The sequence below is a fragment of the Giraffa tippelskirchi genome, chromosome 4 (assembly GCF_054371585.1).
Source record: "Giraffa tippelskirchi isolate mGirTip1 chromosome 4, T2T-mGirTip1v1.2.pri, whole genome shotgun sequence".
NCBI lineage: Eukaryota > Metazoa > Chordata > Mammalia > Artiodactyla > Giraffidae > Giraffa > Giraffa tippelskirchi.
In genome coordinates, this window is record NC_137278.1 from 166,773,444 (window position 1) to 166,790,632 (window position 17,189).

General features: G+C 46.6%; 1 protein-coding gene across 1 annotated transcript in view; it reads right to left on the reverse strand.

Moving 5' to 3' along the window:
• Positions 1 to 17,189, reverse strand: part of NUAK1 (NUAK family kinase 1) — a 73,797-nt gene that overhangs the window by 38,006 nt on the left and 18,602 nt on the right. Inside the window, exon 2 of the mRNA XM_081591254.1 lies at positions 3,119 to 3,239. Coding sequence (XP_081447380.1) covers positions 3,119 to 3,239 — 121 coding nt within the window. The remainder of the gene's footprint in view (positions 1 to 3,118; positions 3,240 to 17,189) is intronic.

A 17,189-nucleotide genomic window follows, 5' to 3' on the forward strand; every position in this document is an offset into this window, starting at 1 on the left:
CTAGTATTCTGGCCTGGAGAACTCCATGGACTATACAGTTCATCCTTCTGAGAGTCTGATGAAAGCTATGCATTCACCCCCTACCTAGAGAAAAATAACTCATGAACTTAACACATAAAACATTATATACCAATATGGTCCCATCCTGCAATAATGAAAATGCTCTATATCTATGCTGTCCAATATGGCAGCCATAAACCATGAGTGGCTGTTGAGCCACTTGCAATGTGGCTAATGTGACAGAGCAACAGTATTTTTTATTTATTCCAATTAATTTTAATTTAAATATCTATCTATGACTAGTGACTTCTGTTTTAGACAATATAGTTATATATTATTCCAGAGGATTTACAGACCCCTGCTACTCACCCCTGAAATACCCTTGTCAATAGATCCCACATTAAGAACCACTTGGGATGAAGCTGACACAGACTTCACATCAATGACCTTTTGGAACCTACCTGTATATGTATCATCTCATTTAATCCTGCTGCCAAACCCTAGGAGAGGAGTAGAATGGCTATCCCCATTTTATAGGTACAGTCACTGAGGCACTGAAAAGCCAACCATCCTGCCCAAAGTCTCAGGTCTAGTGTGAGAACTCAAGCTCTTCCTTGACTCCCTAGACCAGTTCAAAGGGTTTCAGAAATTGAAGCCCAAGCTCTCGCCTGATGCCTTGCTAGAAATTATTTCTAGTCACCCAAAGAACTTTAATTCATGCAGATACCCATCTTTAAAGTTACAAGCAAAGACTTCTCTTCTGGAAGCCACCAGCAAGGGCTGAACTAAGGCCATTTTGTCTTTGATAATAGTATATGATTCCACTGAGGTTCATCTCTGGCCTTCCTTTGGGAAGAGGATAGACTCCTGTTTCCCATTCAGCCTGAAGAATTCCCAAGGCCAAGGAGGGCAGGATGCTAATGAAGAAATAGGCTTACTGATGCCAGATTTCTGTGACCACAAACTGTCTCCCAAATAAAGAACTGGAAACTTCACGCTGGATTAAAACTCTGCCTTCCCGGCAAAGAAGCCTTCAGCTCTAGGCCAAGAAATCTCAAACACGGAAGTGTGCACAGAGCACGTGACCCACATTGGTCCATGCTATGCACGGTGGCCTTCAGGTTTCCATGTTTCCATGGCAACTGGGCCACACTGGGCAAAAACACTCCACATTTCATAAAATTCACTTTCATCCTGCATTTTGTATCTTGACTCACTTCTCACTTCTGAAAATTCCCCTCAATTACCAGGCATATTCAGATTTGTTTCTATCAGCCTGGAATTCTCCTTTTGTCAACTCTTCCTCGGGCTTCCCTGGTGGCACAGTGATAAAGCATCTGCCTGCTAATGCAGGAGATGCAAGAGATGTGGATTTGATCCCTGGGTCAGGAAGATCCCCTGGAGTAGGAAATGGGAACTCACTCCAGTTATTGCCTGGAGAATGCCATGGACAAAGGAGCCTGGTGGGCTACAGTCCATGGGATTGCAAAGAGTTGGACACGACTGAATGTACATACAGGCATGCAATTCTTCCTCAAGAAAAAACTCCCTTCAAGGCCCAGCCTGGATGCCATACATTTCCATGAAAACTTCTAAGCTTAGGCCTCCATGGTCCCAGAATATGTTATTTAAATATCTACAGCAGGCCCTAGGACTCTTACATTTCTAACAAACCCAATTTATGCTGATGCTAATGGTCCAGGGGCTGAAATCAGAGACTCACTGCAAGAGATGTTTGTGGAATGAATAAATGACTGAATAAATATAAATTTCCCCTAAAACCTTATCCCCAAGGGCCCCAAAAAATGAGCTTTAGAAAAATCAAGATCAAAGATATTACCAGCATTTACTTCTAGATGAGGAGCAAAAGTAGAAATAGTGGGGGGAAAAAAAAGAACAGCAAAAATCAACAGGGAACCAGAAGAAGGAAAATTTGAAATATCCGAAAAACTTTAGGGTTACCATCTGGTTTCCTCTTAGCCCTTACTGTATAAATTATGATGAACAGACCAGAAATTAAAAATAGGTTTGTTTTTCTGAATCATATATTAAAAATATTCTGTAGAACTGTTTTGACTCAGTAAGTCCAGGACTAGGACTATTTCATAAGAAAATAATCAGAAATGAATGTAAAAATGATCTACAAGGAAATTCATTAAAAGCCCTATTTATTATAACCAGAAATGTGAAACAATTTATATATTTGACAAAAGGAGATAGAACCAATAAATTATGGTATGCCCATAAATGGAATACTATAAAGCCTTTTAAAAATGTCCTTATAGGGGAATATTTATTCACATAGAAAGAGATGTATGATATAAAAAATGAAAAACAATAAAGCTAAAACGCAGTATAAACAGTATGATTTAATTTTGGATAAAAAACACATACAGATATAGAGAAGTAGATAAAATCTACATGTGGATACAGAGCTATCTATCAAACTAACAATTTTGTTAATTTTAACAGTTATATTTCAATCATTTTTGCAATAAACACATGTTGCTTTTATAATTTTTTAAAGAAGTTTGTTTCTTTCTGTGAAGGACCACAGAAGTGAAGCATGAGCACATACATAAGCTTTTTCCCTCCCCATTTTTCACCAAACACCAACAACGTAAATTCTGTTTGTAAAATGTCTGTCACACCAACTGATCCCTCTTCTTTCTTGGTATTTCTTGGACCTGTTGGAAATTCCTAACTCAAAAAGGCTAACTTTCAATAACTAATGACACCACCCCTGAAGCGTCAGCTTTGGGGAATGACATTTACAACAGATCCACCATTACTTGGCCACCCAGAAAACTGCCATTTTCCAGAAACCATGGGTGTCTCACATACTGGCTTTCAATAACGTGGGTTGCTTAGCAACTGCCAAGAAACTGGGAAGCTGGAAGTAGGCACCAGCCAGAGCTATTTTATGACCAAAGTACACTGTGCTACATGTGTCTGGTTGCATTCAAGGTAACCAAATAAGAGATAACACCCGGCTATTTTTGCATCATGAGGAAAAATACTTGGCTCCTGCCCAGAAGGGCAATTACCTAAAAATCTTGGCAGGCTCCGTGGTATGAGAAATGGTAACTGATACGGGGGTGAAAAAAACATCACTGACCTTCATAAATACTGATGATATGAGGATGGTTGAGGGATGACATGATCTCAATCTCTCGTCTGATGTGAACCATGTCTTGTTCATCCTTAATTTTGTCCTTACGAATGGATTTTATAGCCACCTATAAAGTCAGGAAATGAAATGTTACTCAGAGAACTAAACAGATGCAAATCAGCCATGGGGAGAGTTTGGAAAATAAATACAGATGTTACTTGTTGGCAGAACTGACAATAACCAAAACAAAACTTCGAAATACCCCCTATCACGTCTTTCATTTATAGCAAAAACACCCTTCTCCAGACAACAGAAAACATCAGGTTTTAACAGCCTTGGTTTGGGATGGTGTTTTCCCCCCTCCCCCCACAAAGCAAAGGGCTTCTTCAACAAGGTCAGATTCATTTCCTCTAGGAATCCTGATCCTTTTTGAAAAAAAAAAAATGAAAAAAGGAGAGTTTGGTGTACAGGAGGTCGGTGACTAACACCAAGAGATGAAATTAGCATCAATCGGCCCCACCGTGCAGCTGCCACAGTGATGGACAGAAAAGGCCTTATTGCATGGCCTGTCTCGAGGCCAGTTCTGATTAAAGCTTGGATTTTAAGACTTTAGCCTATGCTGTGCTAATGCAATTGCTCAGAAGCCAAATCCTCCCTACATCCTTCCTCTCACTAAGGCACCTTTGATAGCACGTGATATGACCAAAAGGCTCTGCTAAAGAAAAAAAACCAGAGTAAATCCAAGAAAACAAAGCTAGACTCCCTGACTGGCCCCGGTTGATCCCAAAGCTCTATGCCAGTGTCTGCAAATCCAAACTGTAGAGAATTCCCAGGGCCACGACACAGAACACTTACTCAAAAGAAACACAGAAATAAAAAATTAAAAAAAAAAAAAAAAACTTTTTAAATTAAATGACAATGGGAATCTCATAGGGAAAAACTATGCTTGCCAATGGATTCATCTCTGCTCATAAACAAGTTGGTTGGTAATTTCATCTGCCCTGGCTCTAAGGGGGGGAAAAACTACTTTGTTTGGTGGGGGGGCAGGTTATCCATGAGTAAGAAGGAAGCTCACCAAGGGTTTTGCTGCCAGCTCTGAAAGCCTGCTTAGTTCCCTCCAAACTGGTCCTCTTGTGACCTCAGCCTGAACTTAGCACTCTTTCTTGGAGGAAAGGAAGTAAAACCACCCCTCGGATTGCAAAGGCAAAAAGCACTCTGGAGAAAAAGTCCTTGATAGCAGCTGCCCAGGGCCACACCTTGACTATCTCAGAGTCAAGCAGGGGTGGTCTCCGCAGGAATGCATTCATCTCTGTGAACATCTGCAACTTCCGACTTGCAGCAGATCCCCATGCAGCCCTAGACATGGAGATGTTTCCATAAAATACAACCAGTCCAAGAGAACTGGGAAACTCTCCTTCTTGATTTTGCTATGTGTTGGTTAAATCAACCAGCAGGTCCCCGGATTTCTCTTTTGCAGTACTTTCCCCAGTTGTCATTAAATCCGTGTTGGTGTCATTACTACACTAGTGGGGATCTTATTCACTGCTTTAGCTCCAGAGCTTAACAGCAGGCCAGGCACGCGGCAGGCCTGAGAAAACACTGAGCATGGGCAGGCAGGGAGAGAGAAGGAAAGGGAGAAGGAGGGAAGAAGGGTGGAGAACGAGGAGGGGCTGATGTTACTGGATGGCTGAGAAGCCAGACCAGGGAAGTGATACTTGAATTGAAGCACAAAAGGAGGGACCATTCCAGTCAAATGTCACCACCAAGACAGGAACGTTAGGTTGATGGCTTAGGATTTCTTTGCATCCTACCTACGTGGGCAATCGAGGAATGGGGAGAGCAGAGGAGAAATACATGATGCCCTGCTGTAAACCCAGGGGCAGGCAGCATCTGCCCTATACTGGAGGTGGACCACATGGCTGGAGACAAAGAGGCTGCACAGAGATGAATGAGTTTCCAGCTTCAAGGCCCCTTTTCACCAGGGTGTCAGGCCTCCCAGCTCACCCGGGGGCCCTCACCTCAGCCCCATTCAGGACACAGCAAGAAAAGCCTGCCTTTGCTTACGTCAAATGTAAAGACACGACTGGAAGGCTTTATTTTATCTGAGCAGGGCCTGCAGTCCTGGGAGCCTGCTCTGGAGGAAGGCGACAGTGAACACACACAGGCCAGGGAGGATGTGGGTGGCTCTTGGACCAACTCCTGCATTCCTCTATGAACTAAAGATGGGCTGAGGGAAGAAACCTCCCCTGTGATTATGGAGCAGGCTGAACTTGGCCTTGAGGAGGCCCTATTGTCAAATGACAATAGAAATAAATTCTTTCACCATCCAGGGTTAGGCGAGGATAGTGACATTCTCGGGGGTAAGAAAATAATCCCACCTGTTAATCTCCCCAACAGTGCAGTGAGAGGCCAACGGTCCCACAGCGTTATCTGCCAGGCGGATGCTTCCAGCCCAGTGCGGAAAGGAAAGTGCCCGCATTCTAAGCAAACCCCACTCCAGCACTGAGGAAACTAAAAGGGCTCCATAAATGTTAAGAGCCGTGGTGGCTGTCCCTCTGCAAAAGCTTCCCTCATCCGACAATGAATCTTTTATTGAAAGTGTAAAAGAGGGCTCATTCTGCCCCTATGTCAAAGGCATAGTGGGAGACAAATGCTAGAAATCACTTAGAACCGTGCAACTGTCAAGGACAGGGGGAAGACATTCAGTTCAACTCCCAAGAGCAGCGTGATGACTCACCCAAGGTCACAGATCCAATTGCTGGCCAACCATGAGAGCAATAAGGATAAGAATAATAGCAGGTATTCAAGAGGCACTTAATATATGGTACAGACATCAGACTGTGGTTCTTTACATCCTTATCGTTCAGGCTTCAGCTCCATGGTCCCTTAGGAAGACCTTCCCTCACCCTCCAGCTGCTTAGGCCACTCCTCCCCTACCCTCTCACTCCCTTCCAGCACCATCTGAAATTAGCTTGCTGCATATTCAGCCAGAAGCCAAATCCAGCTACCAAGATGTTTCCAGAGGAAACCCAGAGGGCGCAGAACGGTTGTCACGTTTCTGAACAGTTGTTTAGAGAGGAGAATGAGCTCCTAAATGCTGCTCCTGTAAGGTAGCGAGGTGCCTCCTTTGTGGAGTGGAAGGATATAAACGGAGGGCAGCGCACGTGAAGCAGTATGGCAGGATGGGTTATGAACATGGCTTTGAGTCCGGGCTGAAACCATGCGCCAGCTGTGTGACCTGGAGCAGGTGGCAAAACCTCTCTGTGCTCTTGTTTCTTCATCTGTCAGGCAGGAAAATATAGCACCTGTCTCACAGGTCCTTATGAGGATTAAATAAATGGCCCAGAACATACCTGGCCCAGGATACCTGCTCAATGAATGTTTAACGCGGAGAGAACACCCCATAGAGCCTTCCTTCCTTACCCTCCACACCGGGAACAAACTTAATTCCTCCTGCTTCGTCATGGGGCAGCAGGAGAAGGTCTAGGGAATGGGGACCCCCCTTTGTTCTCACAGTGCATTAAGTGAACGAGAATCTCTCTCCTGGGTCTTTAAATTGTACCCTCAGTGGAAACGTCCAGAAGCTCAGAGCAGCTGGGCTCATGGGAGCATCATGTCTCCTGAGTCTGAGACCAGACAGGAGGAGGAACAACTGGAATCCAAAACACAGCCTCAGGGCCGTTTTCCCCTTTCTTCTTCCAGTGGCTGCCAGGTGAACATGGGAATCAAACGTTCCCACTTAGAGACAGAAGTCTGACTCACGGCATCCACTTGAGCCTTTCTGGATTTTGACTGTTCGTGGACTTAATCCTTTTGAGTGCCCACCCGGGACCGAGCACAGTGCTGAGATGTCGTGATGCTGCCCCAGTCCTTGGGGGGCAGGGGATGAGGGGACAAGGACAATAAGCAAAAATCACACAAGTAATTACATGATTACCCTCATGGCCAAAGGCTACCAAAAAGACCCACAGATACACGATGTTATGGAGCAAACCTCCTCTCCAGTTTTCCTCAACCCTCACCCATATCTCCCCGGTGGCTCAAACGGTAAAGAATCTGCCTGCAATGCAAGAGATGCGGGTTTGATCCCTGGGTCGGGAAGATCCCCTAGAGTAGGAAATGGCATCTCACTCCAGTATTCTTGCCTGGAGAATCCCATGGACAGAGAGAGGAGCCTGATGGACTACAGTCCATGGGGTTGCAAACAGTTGGACACAACTGAGCAACTAACACACACACCCATATCTACAAAGAAACAGAAAGAAAGGGCCCAGCAGGAAAAGACTACCAAACATCTGAAATCATAAACCCTCCAAAAAAAAGGTTCAGTTTGTCCCTGCAGGAGTTGGAGGGATTTCACTGAAGCTGGGAACCCAGGTGTTTGAGCCCAACACACAGCCCGGCCACTTTCCTAAGTGTTCCCAAGTCTAGACAGCACCATGTGCCTTATAAAATAGTCTGCTTTTAAATAAGGCCACCCTATCATTTAATGATTAAACCTTGTAGCTGTGGATCTGCAAATTCTGCCCCGCAGTGCCTGCCTGTTTAAGAGGCAAACAGCCCAGCCAACTCTGATCCCTTGTTTAATGTAACAGCCTTCTCTTCTGCAGTGTTCGTTTTTCCTTTTTTGAATCATCACCCAAAACCACCTGCTCTGCAGCCACTTTTCCCCAGTGGCTATTGTGAATGTTAAGAGCTCAGGGATGTAGGCAGGGCTATGCAGAGCAAAGCAGTATGATGAAAGCTCAGGCTTTTGCTGACTGAGTGACCTCAGGTGAACCCAAACCTCACAGGTCTCAGTTTCCTCATCTGTAAAATGGAGTCAGCAAGTCCTAACTCTTGGGGCTGTTGTAAGCAGGAGAAATAATGTAAGTAAAGTGACTGGTACTCAGGTGTTCACTGAATGGCAGTGACTATAACAAGGTCTGTCAGGACAATACAGTGATACAGGGTCTTGGGCCACATTTAAAAGTGTGACAAGCCCACAGTACATCATCACATAGATTTCCCCCCTGCCAATTCCTCCCACACACATCCTCCCCTTCCCCACATTTGTACTGAGGCAAGAATAGGTGAAAATTTATATCCAGCCTGCCTGCCTACAAAGAGCAGGGCAGCCAGCCATCTTCCTGGCCTGCTTTGAAGAGTGGGGGAAATCCCAGGCAGACTGCATATTTGAGCCTCTAAACAAGAGAATCACTACCCTGCTCCCTCCACAGCCTCCTCCCATAATGCTCATTGATTGACACATGTCAGTCTGAAGAGAGGGTTCTAGAACAGTGTCTGTCAAAGGGGTCCTAGGTTTCACATCAAAAATGAAGATTTTGAATCCAAAGGTCTAAGATGGAGCCTAGGATTCTGGATTTCTAGCAAGCTCCCAGGTAATGAGCCAGTGATGTCAGCCCAGGGACCACACTTTGAGGAGCAAGATCTTAACGCTTTGTTTTGAGCCTTAACATTACCAACATTCTTAAAGCAGTGGCAATATTCTTAATAACAACAGCAGCTAATATTTATAATGTGTTAACCAGATGCCAATGGATCATATCTCATTTAATCCTAACTACAATCCTAATCCCCACTGTACAAGGCCACCAAGTCACCAAGAAGATAAATATTGCCCCAAATTCCACAGCCTGTAAAAGATGGAGTGAAGATTTGAACTCAGACTGGCTGAGCCCAGAAGCTGCTGATTCTTGAGGTTATAGATAAAGTTGGGGTGGACAGCAAACACGGCAGGTGAGAGAATTCTCCGAGGATCCCAAAGAATCTCCAAAGCCCAGTGTGATGAGCATCCTCCAAGCAGATGAAGTTTTCATACAGGGTCCCAGGTGAGGTCCCGGGGAGGCAGGACTGGGGGACCAAGCAGCAGGGAAGAAATAGGGCCATAAACACGGCATTAGTCTCACTTAGTGAGAACAAGTTTGAGTTCTGCTCCAGCAATGGGAGTTGGCCACTTCCCTGCCATTCATAGGTGTGATCTCACACCCGGCCACATTCCACGGGAGCTGCAGGGCACTGCGTCAGAGGTAGCTTGGGGGATCTTTTCTTACCAAGGGGCCCAGAGACCACTAGCAGTGGGAATGGTTAGCCAAGTCAAGGTGGAGGCCAGCAGAGGTGGGGGTTCCTGCCCTGGTCTGGCTGATGGTCAGAGTTCAAGGCCAGGCACAGCTCCTTGTGGGACCCATGGGTCCAAAGTTCCCCAGGATCACCAAAGAGCTCCCATTCAGAAAGGCTATGCCCAGCTGTGACCATAGTGATGCCAGCCGGGAGGCCACCTTCTAGCCAAAGCCTCTGATTCATTAAATGACCCCCAGCATTTTGTGAGGAGTCCGGCCAACTCAAGACAACACTCACTCCCGCAAGTTGCAGTGATGCAACCAGCCCCGCAGGGACCCAAGCCAGCTCCGCCGCAGGGCCTGTAGGCCTCTTCCTCTCTGGCCTGCTGATTCATGTCAATACATGGATGTTTTTTCAGACAGAAGCAGGTTGGAAGCCAAGAGTTGTATCAACAGGCTCCGAGGAGAGGCATCCTGATGCCAGGGAGCACGGCATGTGTAAGAAAGCTTCTTCTTCAAAGAAAAGCATCCTACCATTTGCCGCCACTAGCCCTTTAATCATGCAAGAGGTTCTGAAAATATAATCCTAAGTAAATCAGCTCTCAATCCTCAATTTATCAAAATTCCCCATAAAAGATGCTGTTTCCTCACGATGACACTGATTTTTTTTCTCCTGCCATGAAAAATGCGTTCTATCTGCAGAACTAAAACGGCAAACCAGACTTTGATTTGACTAGGCCAGAGCCCACCTAGGAGGACCTCAGAAGGTCCGGGGACATTTCTATCTACTTGTATAGTCATCCCTGGTTCTGCGTCCACCCCTTCAAGGGTTGAACAGAGCATATCATCATTACACGTGGCGATGCTGCAAGGCGGGTGGAATTAATGACTAAGAAACTGAGGGCAGATTTACACTCCCTGTATGGCATTGAGGTTTGTACACAGGAGATAGTGGCCAGGGCTAACCAGATAGAAACCAAAAGAGCCACCAATGGAAAGTTAGTGCCAGCAGCGATGCCAAATCGAGCCACGAGCCCGCCCCCAGTGCACAGTTAGATTCCAGGGGACTGCACTTTGCCAAAGGCTGGTTGGCATACCACCTGCATCAGATCCCCTGGTGGGGAGGAAAGGGGACGCTGATTGTTCAAATGCAAACTTCAGGGCCCGCCCCAGACCTACTGAATTCGAGTGCGAGGATAAGCTGTAGGCACCTAGGTGATCCTACAACAGTGATGTCTGAGACCCACCACCTTAGACCACAATCAATGTGGCTAGAAGGGCACTCATTCCGTAACTTAAACTATGCAGGGGACTTCCCTGGTAGTCCAGTGGTTAAGACTCCACCCTCCCAAAGCAGGGAGCACAGGTTTGATCCCTGGTCAGGGAACTATAGGGCTTCCCAGGTGGTGCAGTGGTAAAGAATCTAGCTGCAATCAGGAGATGAAAGAGACATAGGTTTGATCCCTGGGTCAGGAAGATCCCCTGGAGTAGGAAATGGCAACTCACTCCAGTATTCTTGCCTGGATACTCCCATGGACAGAGGAGCCTGGCGGGCTATGGTCTACAGGGTCGCAAAGAGTCGGACATGACCAACCACATACACACAGAGAACTAAGATCCCACATGCCACAAGGTACACCCAGAAATAAAAAATAAATACATAAAAATAAATTAGATAGAGCTTGAGTTAAAAAAAAAAAATACCCTATAGCCATATTAAAAGCTTGATAATTCAGGGAAATTCATGAACTGCCTATCTATAAAGAAAGCAAGTTACTTCCTTGAGGAGATTCAGTGACCTGAATGAATTTGCCCCTGGGAAAAGGAAGGTTTGTTCCCAGAGGACATCTGGGTCATCTGGACATCTGGGGCCCGTCCTAACACAAGGCAGGCCTGTGGATGCCCGGAGGCCACGGACGCTGGCTGCTTCTGGGTTACTTACGGCTCTGCAGGCCACCTGGAGCTCCCACACCGGGTCAAAGTGAATGTGTCCCGAGGAAGAAAGAGCAAATGAACTCTGGAGCTCTGCCCCCAGTCCTGCCTGCTCTGTGAGAGAGGGTCCGGCTGGGGCTGTGAGGAACCCCCTCTTACTGGGATTCACTGGGAATCTCTAAGAAACAACCCCAGGGCTCCTAGCAGGAAAGGGCTTCTGGTAGCAGAAGAGATGCCACAAAGGCAACACCATACTGAAAATGCGAGGCTGGGACCGCAGGGTTTATCTGGGGACTCACACATTCCTGAAAGTGAGATGCCACAGCAACTCAGAAATAAAATGCAACAGCAACTTGGAAATCTAAAAGGGCAGCAGCTCTTGCTCCGGGTTTCAATCGTTCTGGGGAGAGGACAGACCAGACCAGAGGGCTGAGGTTACTTCTAAGTTAGACAGCCTCAAGCAGTAGCATCTGATCACTCTGACACTGTTTACACCATGGCTTGAATAAGCTTAGGGTTGTGCAACTCTGATTCATCTAGCTCCAAGCCCAGCAGAGCCCCATCCAGCAGCCCTGCTAAGAAAGCCAGCCTCAGCCCCTCGGCCCTGTCATCAGTCACAGGAACGTGGCCCAGGAGCCCCCCCTTCACAGGGAGGTCCTCAGGCCAGCATGTCACAGCCTCAGGGATGGTATCAGATCAGATCTTGCACGTGATGAAGGGTGAGAAGGCATAGCCAGTATCATTACTGCCAGCAGATGTCTGAGCTGCAAGGACCCCAGAATGTTCTATGCCAACCCCCTTGTTTTACAGATGAGGAAACTGAGTCCCAGGGAGGTTAAAGTACAGACCCAAGTTCACGAAGTTAACAGCAGCCCTGGAGCAGCGACAAGGGTCCTCAGTTCCTCTCTAGTCTGGGATATAACACACCTAGGATGAGAATTCCTAAACAAATTCCAAAACACAGCTAGCTTCAGAAATGAAACTGCCACCCCAAAAATATCATGTTAATGCATATACACGGAATCTAGAAAAAATGATACTGATGAACCTATTTGCAGGGCAGGAATAGAGACGCAGACATAGAGAACAGACTTGTGGACACAGCGGGGAAAGGAGAGGGTGGGAATAATTGAGAGAGTAGCATTGAAACATATATATTACCATATGTAAAACAGATAGCTAGTGGGAAGTTGCTGTATAACCTAGGGAGCTCAATACAGTGCTCTGTGACAACCTAGAGGGGGCATGGGGTGGTGGGTGGGAAGGAGGTTTAAGAAGGAGGGGACCTATGTATAAAGATGGCTCATTCGTGTTGTATGGCAGAAACCAACACAACATTGTAAATCAATTGCTGCCGCTGCTGCTGCTGCTGCTAAGTCATGTCAGTCGTGTCCGACTCTGTGCAACCCCATAGAGGGCAGCCCACCAGGCTCCCCCGTCCCTGGGATTCTCCAGGCAAGAGTACTGGAGTGGGGTGCCATTGCTTTCTCCTGTAAATCAATTATCCTCCAATTAAAAATAAATTTTTTAAAGGGGTTTAAATTAACATTTACATGTAAAGCAGGCCCCAGCACAACAAAGTTCCTATTATTAATAAACTGAGATGGGGGGGCAGTGACAGCCACTCGTAAGCATGCTGGCAAATTAGGATCCGTTTCACAGCATGACGCACAATTTCATTCCATTTGATGCCAGGGAGCTGTCCTCACACACATGCTGGGGACGCTGTTTTCAGTCCAACTCAGTCCAAACCTTGTTCCAATTCCTGAAGCCTGATTTGATATCACACATGAATAGGCATACCTGGGAGATTCTTATCCCATTTTTTCTTAATTCACTGAAAACACTTTTTTTAAATATTAACTTCAGACTCCCACTGGATCACTGACCTTGGGAACCAATGAAAAAGACCTAAGAAACATTAGTTTTCCAAAGGAAGAGGAAATTAGCCAGTTGAGTTTGGCTGATCCAGGTGAACAGAAGAAAGAAAAGAAATTCTTAATGTCTTAAGATGGTAGGATACACGTAATGCGCGCACACACACAAATGAAAGGGCAAGGCTTTAAGTTTTACATTTTTTCCATGGGTGATTTTACAGACAAGTGAAAGAGGGGAGTCTTCAGAAGTTATTTTTATCCTGACAGAATCCTGACAGACAGAGGGTCTGGCTGGGGCTGTGAGGAATCCGCTCTTACTGGGATCCACTGGAAATCTCTAAGAAACAACCCCAGGGCTCCTAGCAGGAAAGGGCTTTTCAATCGTTCTGGGGAAAGGACAGACCTGACCAGAGGGCTGAGGTTACCCTTAGTCTGAAAAGGGACGTATAGCAATTAGGGTGCACAGACCGAGCAGACAGGAAGGAACAAGAGAGCGGGCTGTAGTCGGTGCCCCCAAAGGCCTCATTCATCATCTCCAGCAGAAGCAGCTTCTTTTCGAGGAAGCTCTCAGTGGCTCTCAGAGTCCATTAGCCAGAGAGTTCACAGGCTGGTCCATACTCCACAGCGCCTCCCACACCCCCCCCTACAATCCATCTGGATGCTTGCCAGCTCCCTAATTACCGCCCCATCATCCTGCCAGGGATGCTGTCACAGCGGCACCTCTGTTATAAACACACAGACCCCACCCAGCACTGACAGCCTGATGCCCAAGGAGCAAGCTCAGCCCCCTAGTGTCTGCCACCACATCAGGCCGGGTGCCTCCGTGACCCTCACCCAACACCCACCACTCAGCTCCCCGCCTTGGGGACACCGGGGCAGGGTCTGTCGGCCTTCACAGGGGCTCAGGGAGCGGCCTGAGTGTGTCCATGCCCCTGGACATTTGTGTTTGTCATTTCCTCTGCCCGGATCCCTCCATGTCCTACTGTCTGCAACTAACTTCTCCAGCTGACCGCCTCCTCCACATCCGCCCCCTGCAATGAGCCCCCATGACGCATACACAGGTCCCCTTTCATAACCTCGCCCACCGTTATTTGTAGGTTTCACTCACACAGAGATCATTTCTCTTTTATTCACTGCAACATCTCCAGTGCCTAACAGGTGACTGGTGTTTTGTATATGCCAAAAAGCTGTGGCTGAAATGACCCCCTGCATATCAAAAAGACCTTTATAAAACCCTAAAACAGTAACAGGGCATCTTATTCCACCCAACCTAGCCCCCAGCTCCCTGTCACTGACTCCTCTATGAACTTACTGAACTCTCAAGTCTCAAATCCCTACTTATCCCCAAATTATTCAGCCTGAACTTCCTCATCTTTAAAATGGAGTGATAATAGTGCCCACTCCAGAAGGGCTGGAAGAGAATTCACGACAACAACTAATTGTAATCATAATAATCACCAGTTATCAAGCCCTTATTGTGTGCCAGGCACTAGGCACCACTCTGTTAAACCTCTCCACCGCTCGCTCACTCATTAAATTCTTGCTAAAACATTATTTCTGCCTGCTCGATGAATTTAAACTGAGTCTGAGGGAGGTGAATAACTTGCCCTGGGGCACACAACTAATGAATAGGAGAGCTGGGTCTCACTAAACCCAAAGACCACATTCCAAATCAGTACCAACACTGACAAAGCAAGGAGCACAGGGCCTGGCATTCAGTGCATGTTTACAGAGAAAAAAAAAAGAGCTGAATCAGAGTCTCTGGAGATGCAAGTCCCACCAAAGCTACACTGCACTGCCTTGTCCCCACGCTAAGTCTTTTTTTTTTAATTTAAATCATTTCATCTTCGAAAACACAACTGCTGCTGTTCCTTGCTGCTCTCTGTGAGATCCGTCAACACAGCTGAGCAAAAGGCAGAATCAGACAGGAGGGTCTGGGAAGTGCATCCCTAAAATGATGCAACAACGAGTCAATTCTCCAGCAAGCAATTCTGGGAAATCTGCTCTGGATAAGGCACTGATCAAGGTCCTGCAGATCATGGACCTACCCTTCCGGTTGCTTGTAATTCCCCGGAGAGGGCAACAAACAGGTGGGCTCCATCCTGCCCTGCACCTGTTCATCCTTCTATTAGTAAGAGCACTCTGACTTTGCACTGGGAATCACCCCTACCCCACTGGATAGTTTTATAGAGACTACCAGTCAAGGTGCTTCACGTTCCCTGTGCCAATGAGTAGACACGTGACCCAGGGTTTGGCCAAGGAGATGCTCTTTTTAGGACTCTGAGTCCCAGCAAAGGGTTCTTTTGTGACTTAACAGGCAGAAACTGATGTCTGTGTGCAGGGGCAGGGCCCCCTGAGAAGTCCTTCCCTGCTTCACTCCCCATCTCCACCCCTGAGTCTCACTCTTGCTCCCAAACACAGAAATGAGTTCCACTATGCTCAGAGTATGAATTTTCCCATCCCCAACAAAGAGACCCTCCCCTATCCCCTTACACTCACTCTTGTCATGAGCCTTACCGTCCATCACCTCCAGTGTAAGATGGACCTCTGACTACTTCACTTGACTGGTACTAGTCAAAACACCATCATCAGGACCCAGAAAGGTTAATTTTTACAACAATTTCCTCTCATGGCCCAATAAAGCCAGAGTAAATTATTATGGAGTTTTGCCCTTTTTTTCTGGCTGAATGGGGGTCCAGTCAGGTCATTTTGATCTGTTTTGCAAAAGAGGTACAGGAAGTCCAACTATATTCTCTGCCAAATGACGTTCACCCTTATAATATGTGTGTGTGTGCTCTTTGCCACCCCATGGACTGTAGCCCACCAGGCTCCTCTGTCCATGGAATTTTCCAGGCAAGAATACTGGAGTGGGTTGCCATTTCCTACTCTAGGGGATCTTCCCAACCAAGGGATCAAACCTGAGTCTCCTGCATTCGCAGGCGGATTCCTTACCAATGCGCCACCTGGAAAGCCCTTATAAAATATTTACCAGTTGTTATAAATTGATTGTGCTGCCCTCCCCCCCCAGCATTCTTGCCAGGATAATCCAATGGACAGAGGAGGCTGGCGGGCTACACAATCCATGGGGTCACAAAAAGTCTGACGTGACTTATCGACTAAATAACAACTACCATGTATACAATGTCATCCACTTTATTTTGCTCTCTCTACAACCCATAAGGCAGGCTACTTATTTTGCAGAAGAAGTAAACTAATACTGGGGAAAGGAGTGCCCCGAGTCCCCGCAGGTCATCAACACAACATCCCAAGTTCAACCGAGGTACCTGAAATGTGCACCCAAAGAGCCTCTTGATGAAAGTGAAAGAGGAGAGTGAAAAAGTTGGCTTAAAGCTCAACATTCAGAAAACTAAGATCATGGCATCTGGTCCCATCACTTCATGGGAAATACAGTGGGGAAACATGTTTCATGGGGAAACAGTGGAAACAGTGGCTGACTTTATTTTTCTGGACTCCAAAATCACTGCAGATGGTGATTGCAGCCATGAAATTAAAAGATGCTTACTCCTTGGAAGGAAAGTTATGACCAACCTAGACAGCATATTTAAAAGCAGAGACATTACTTTGCCAACAAAGGTCTGTCTAGTCAAGGCTATGGTTTTTCCAGTAATCATGTACGGATGTGAGAGTTGGACTATAAAGAAAGCTGAGTGCCTAAGAATTGATGCTTTTGAACTGTGGTGTTGGAGAAGACTCTTGAGAGTCCCTTGGACTGCAAGGAGATCCAACCAGTCCATCCTAAAGGAGATCAGTTCTGGTTGTTCATTGGAAGGACTGATGTTGAAGCTGAAACTCCAATACTTTGGCCACCTGATGTGAAGAGCTGACTCATTGGAAAAGACCCTGATGCTGGGAAAGATTCAGGGCAGGAGGAGAAGGGGATGGCAGAGGATGAGATGGCTGGATGGCATCACCGACTCGATGGACATGGGTTTGGGTAGACTCAGGGAGTTGGTGACGGACAGGGAGGCCTGGTGTGCTGCGGTTCATGGGGTCGCAAAGAGTTGGACACGACTGAGCAACTGAACTGAACTGAACTGAATACTACTTGGGACACACCTGTTTCCAAGTGTCATCAAATGGAACCACAGGGAAAAGAAGAAACATCTCAAGTCCTGGCACTGCAATGCTTCCTTTTTCTGTCATTTAAACCTTGGGGGAAAACTAGCTCAGATATAGAACTATTCCCCG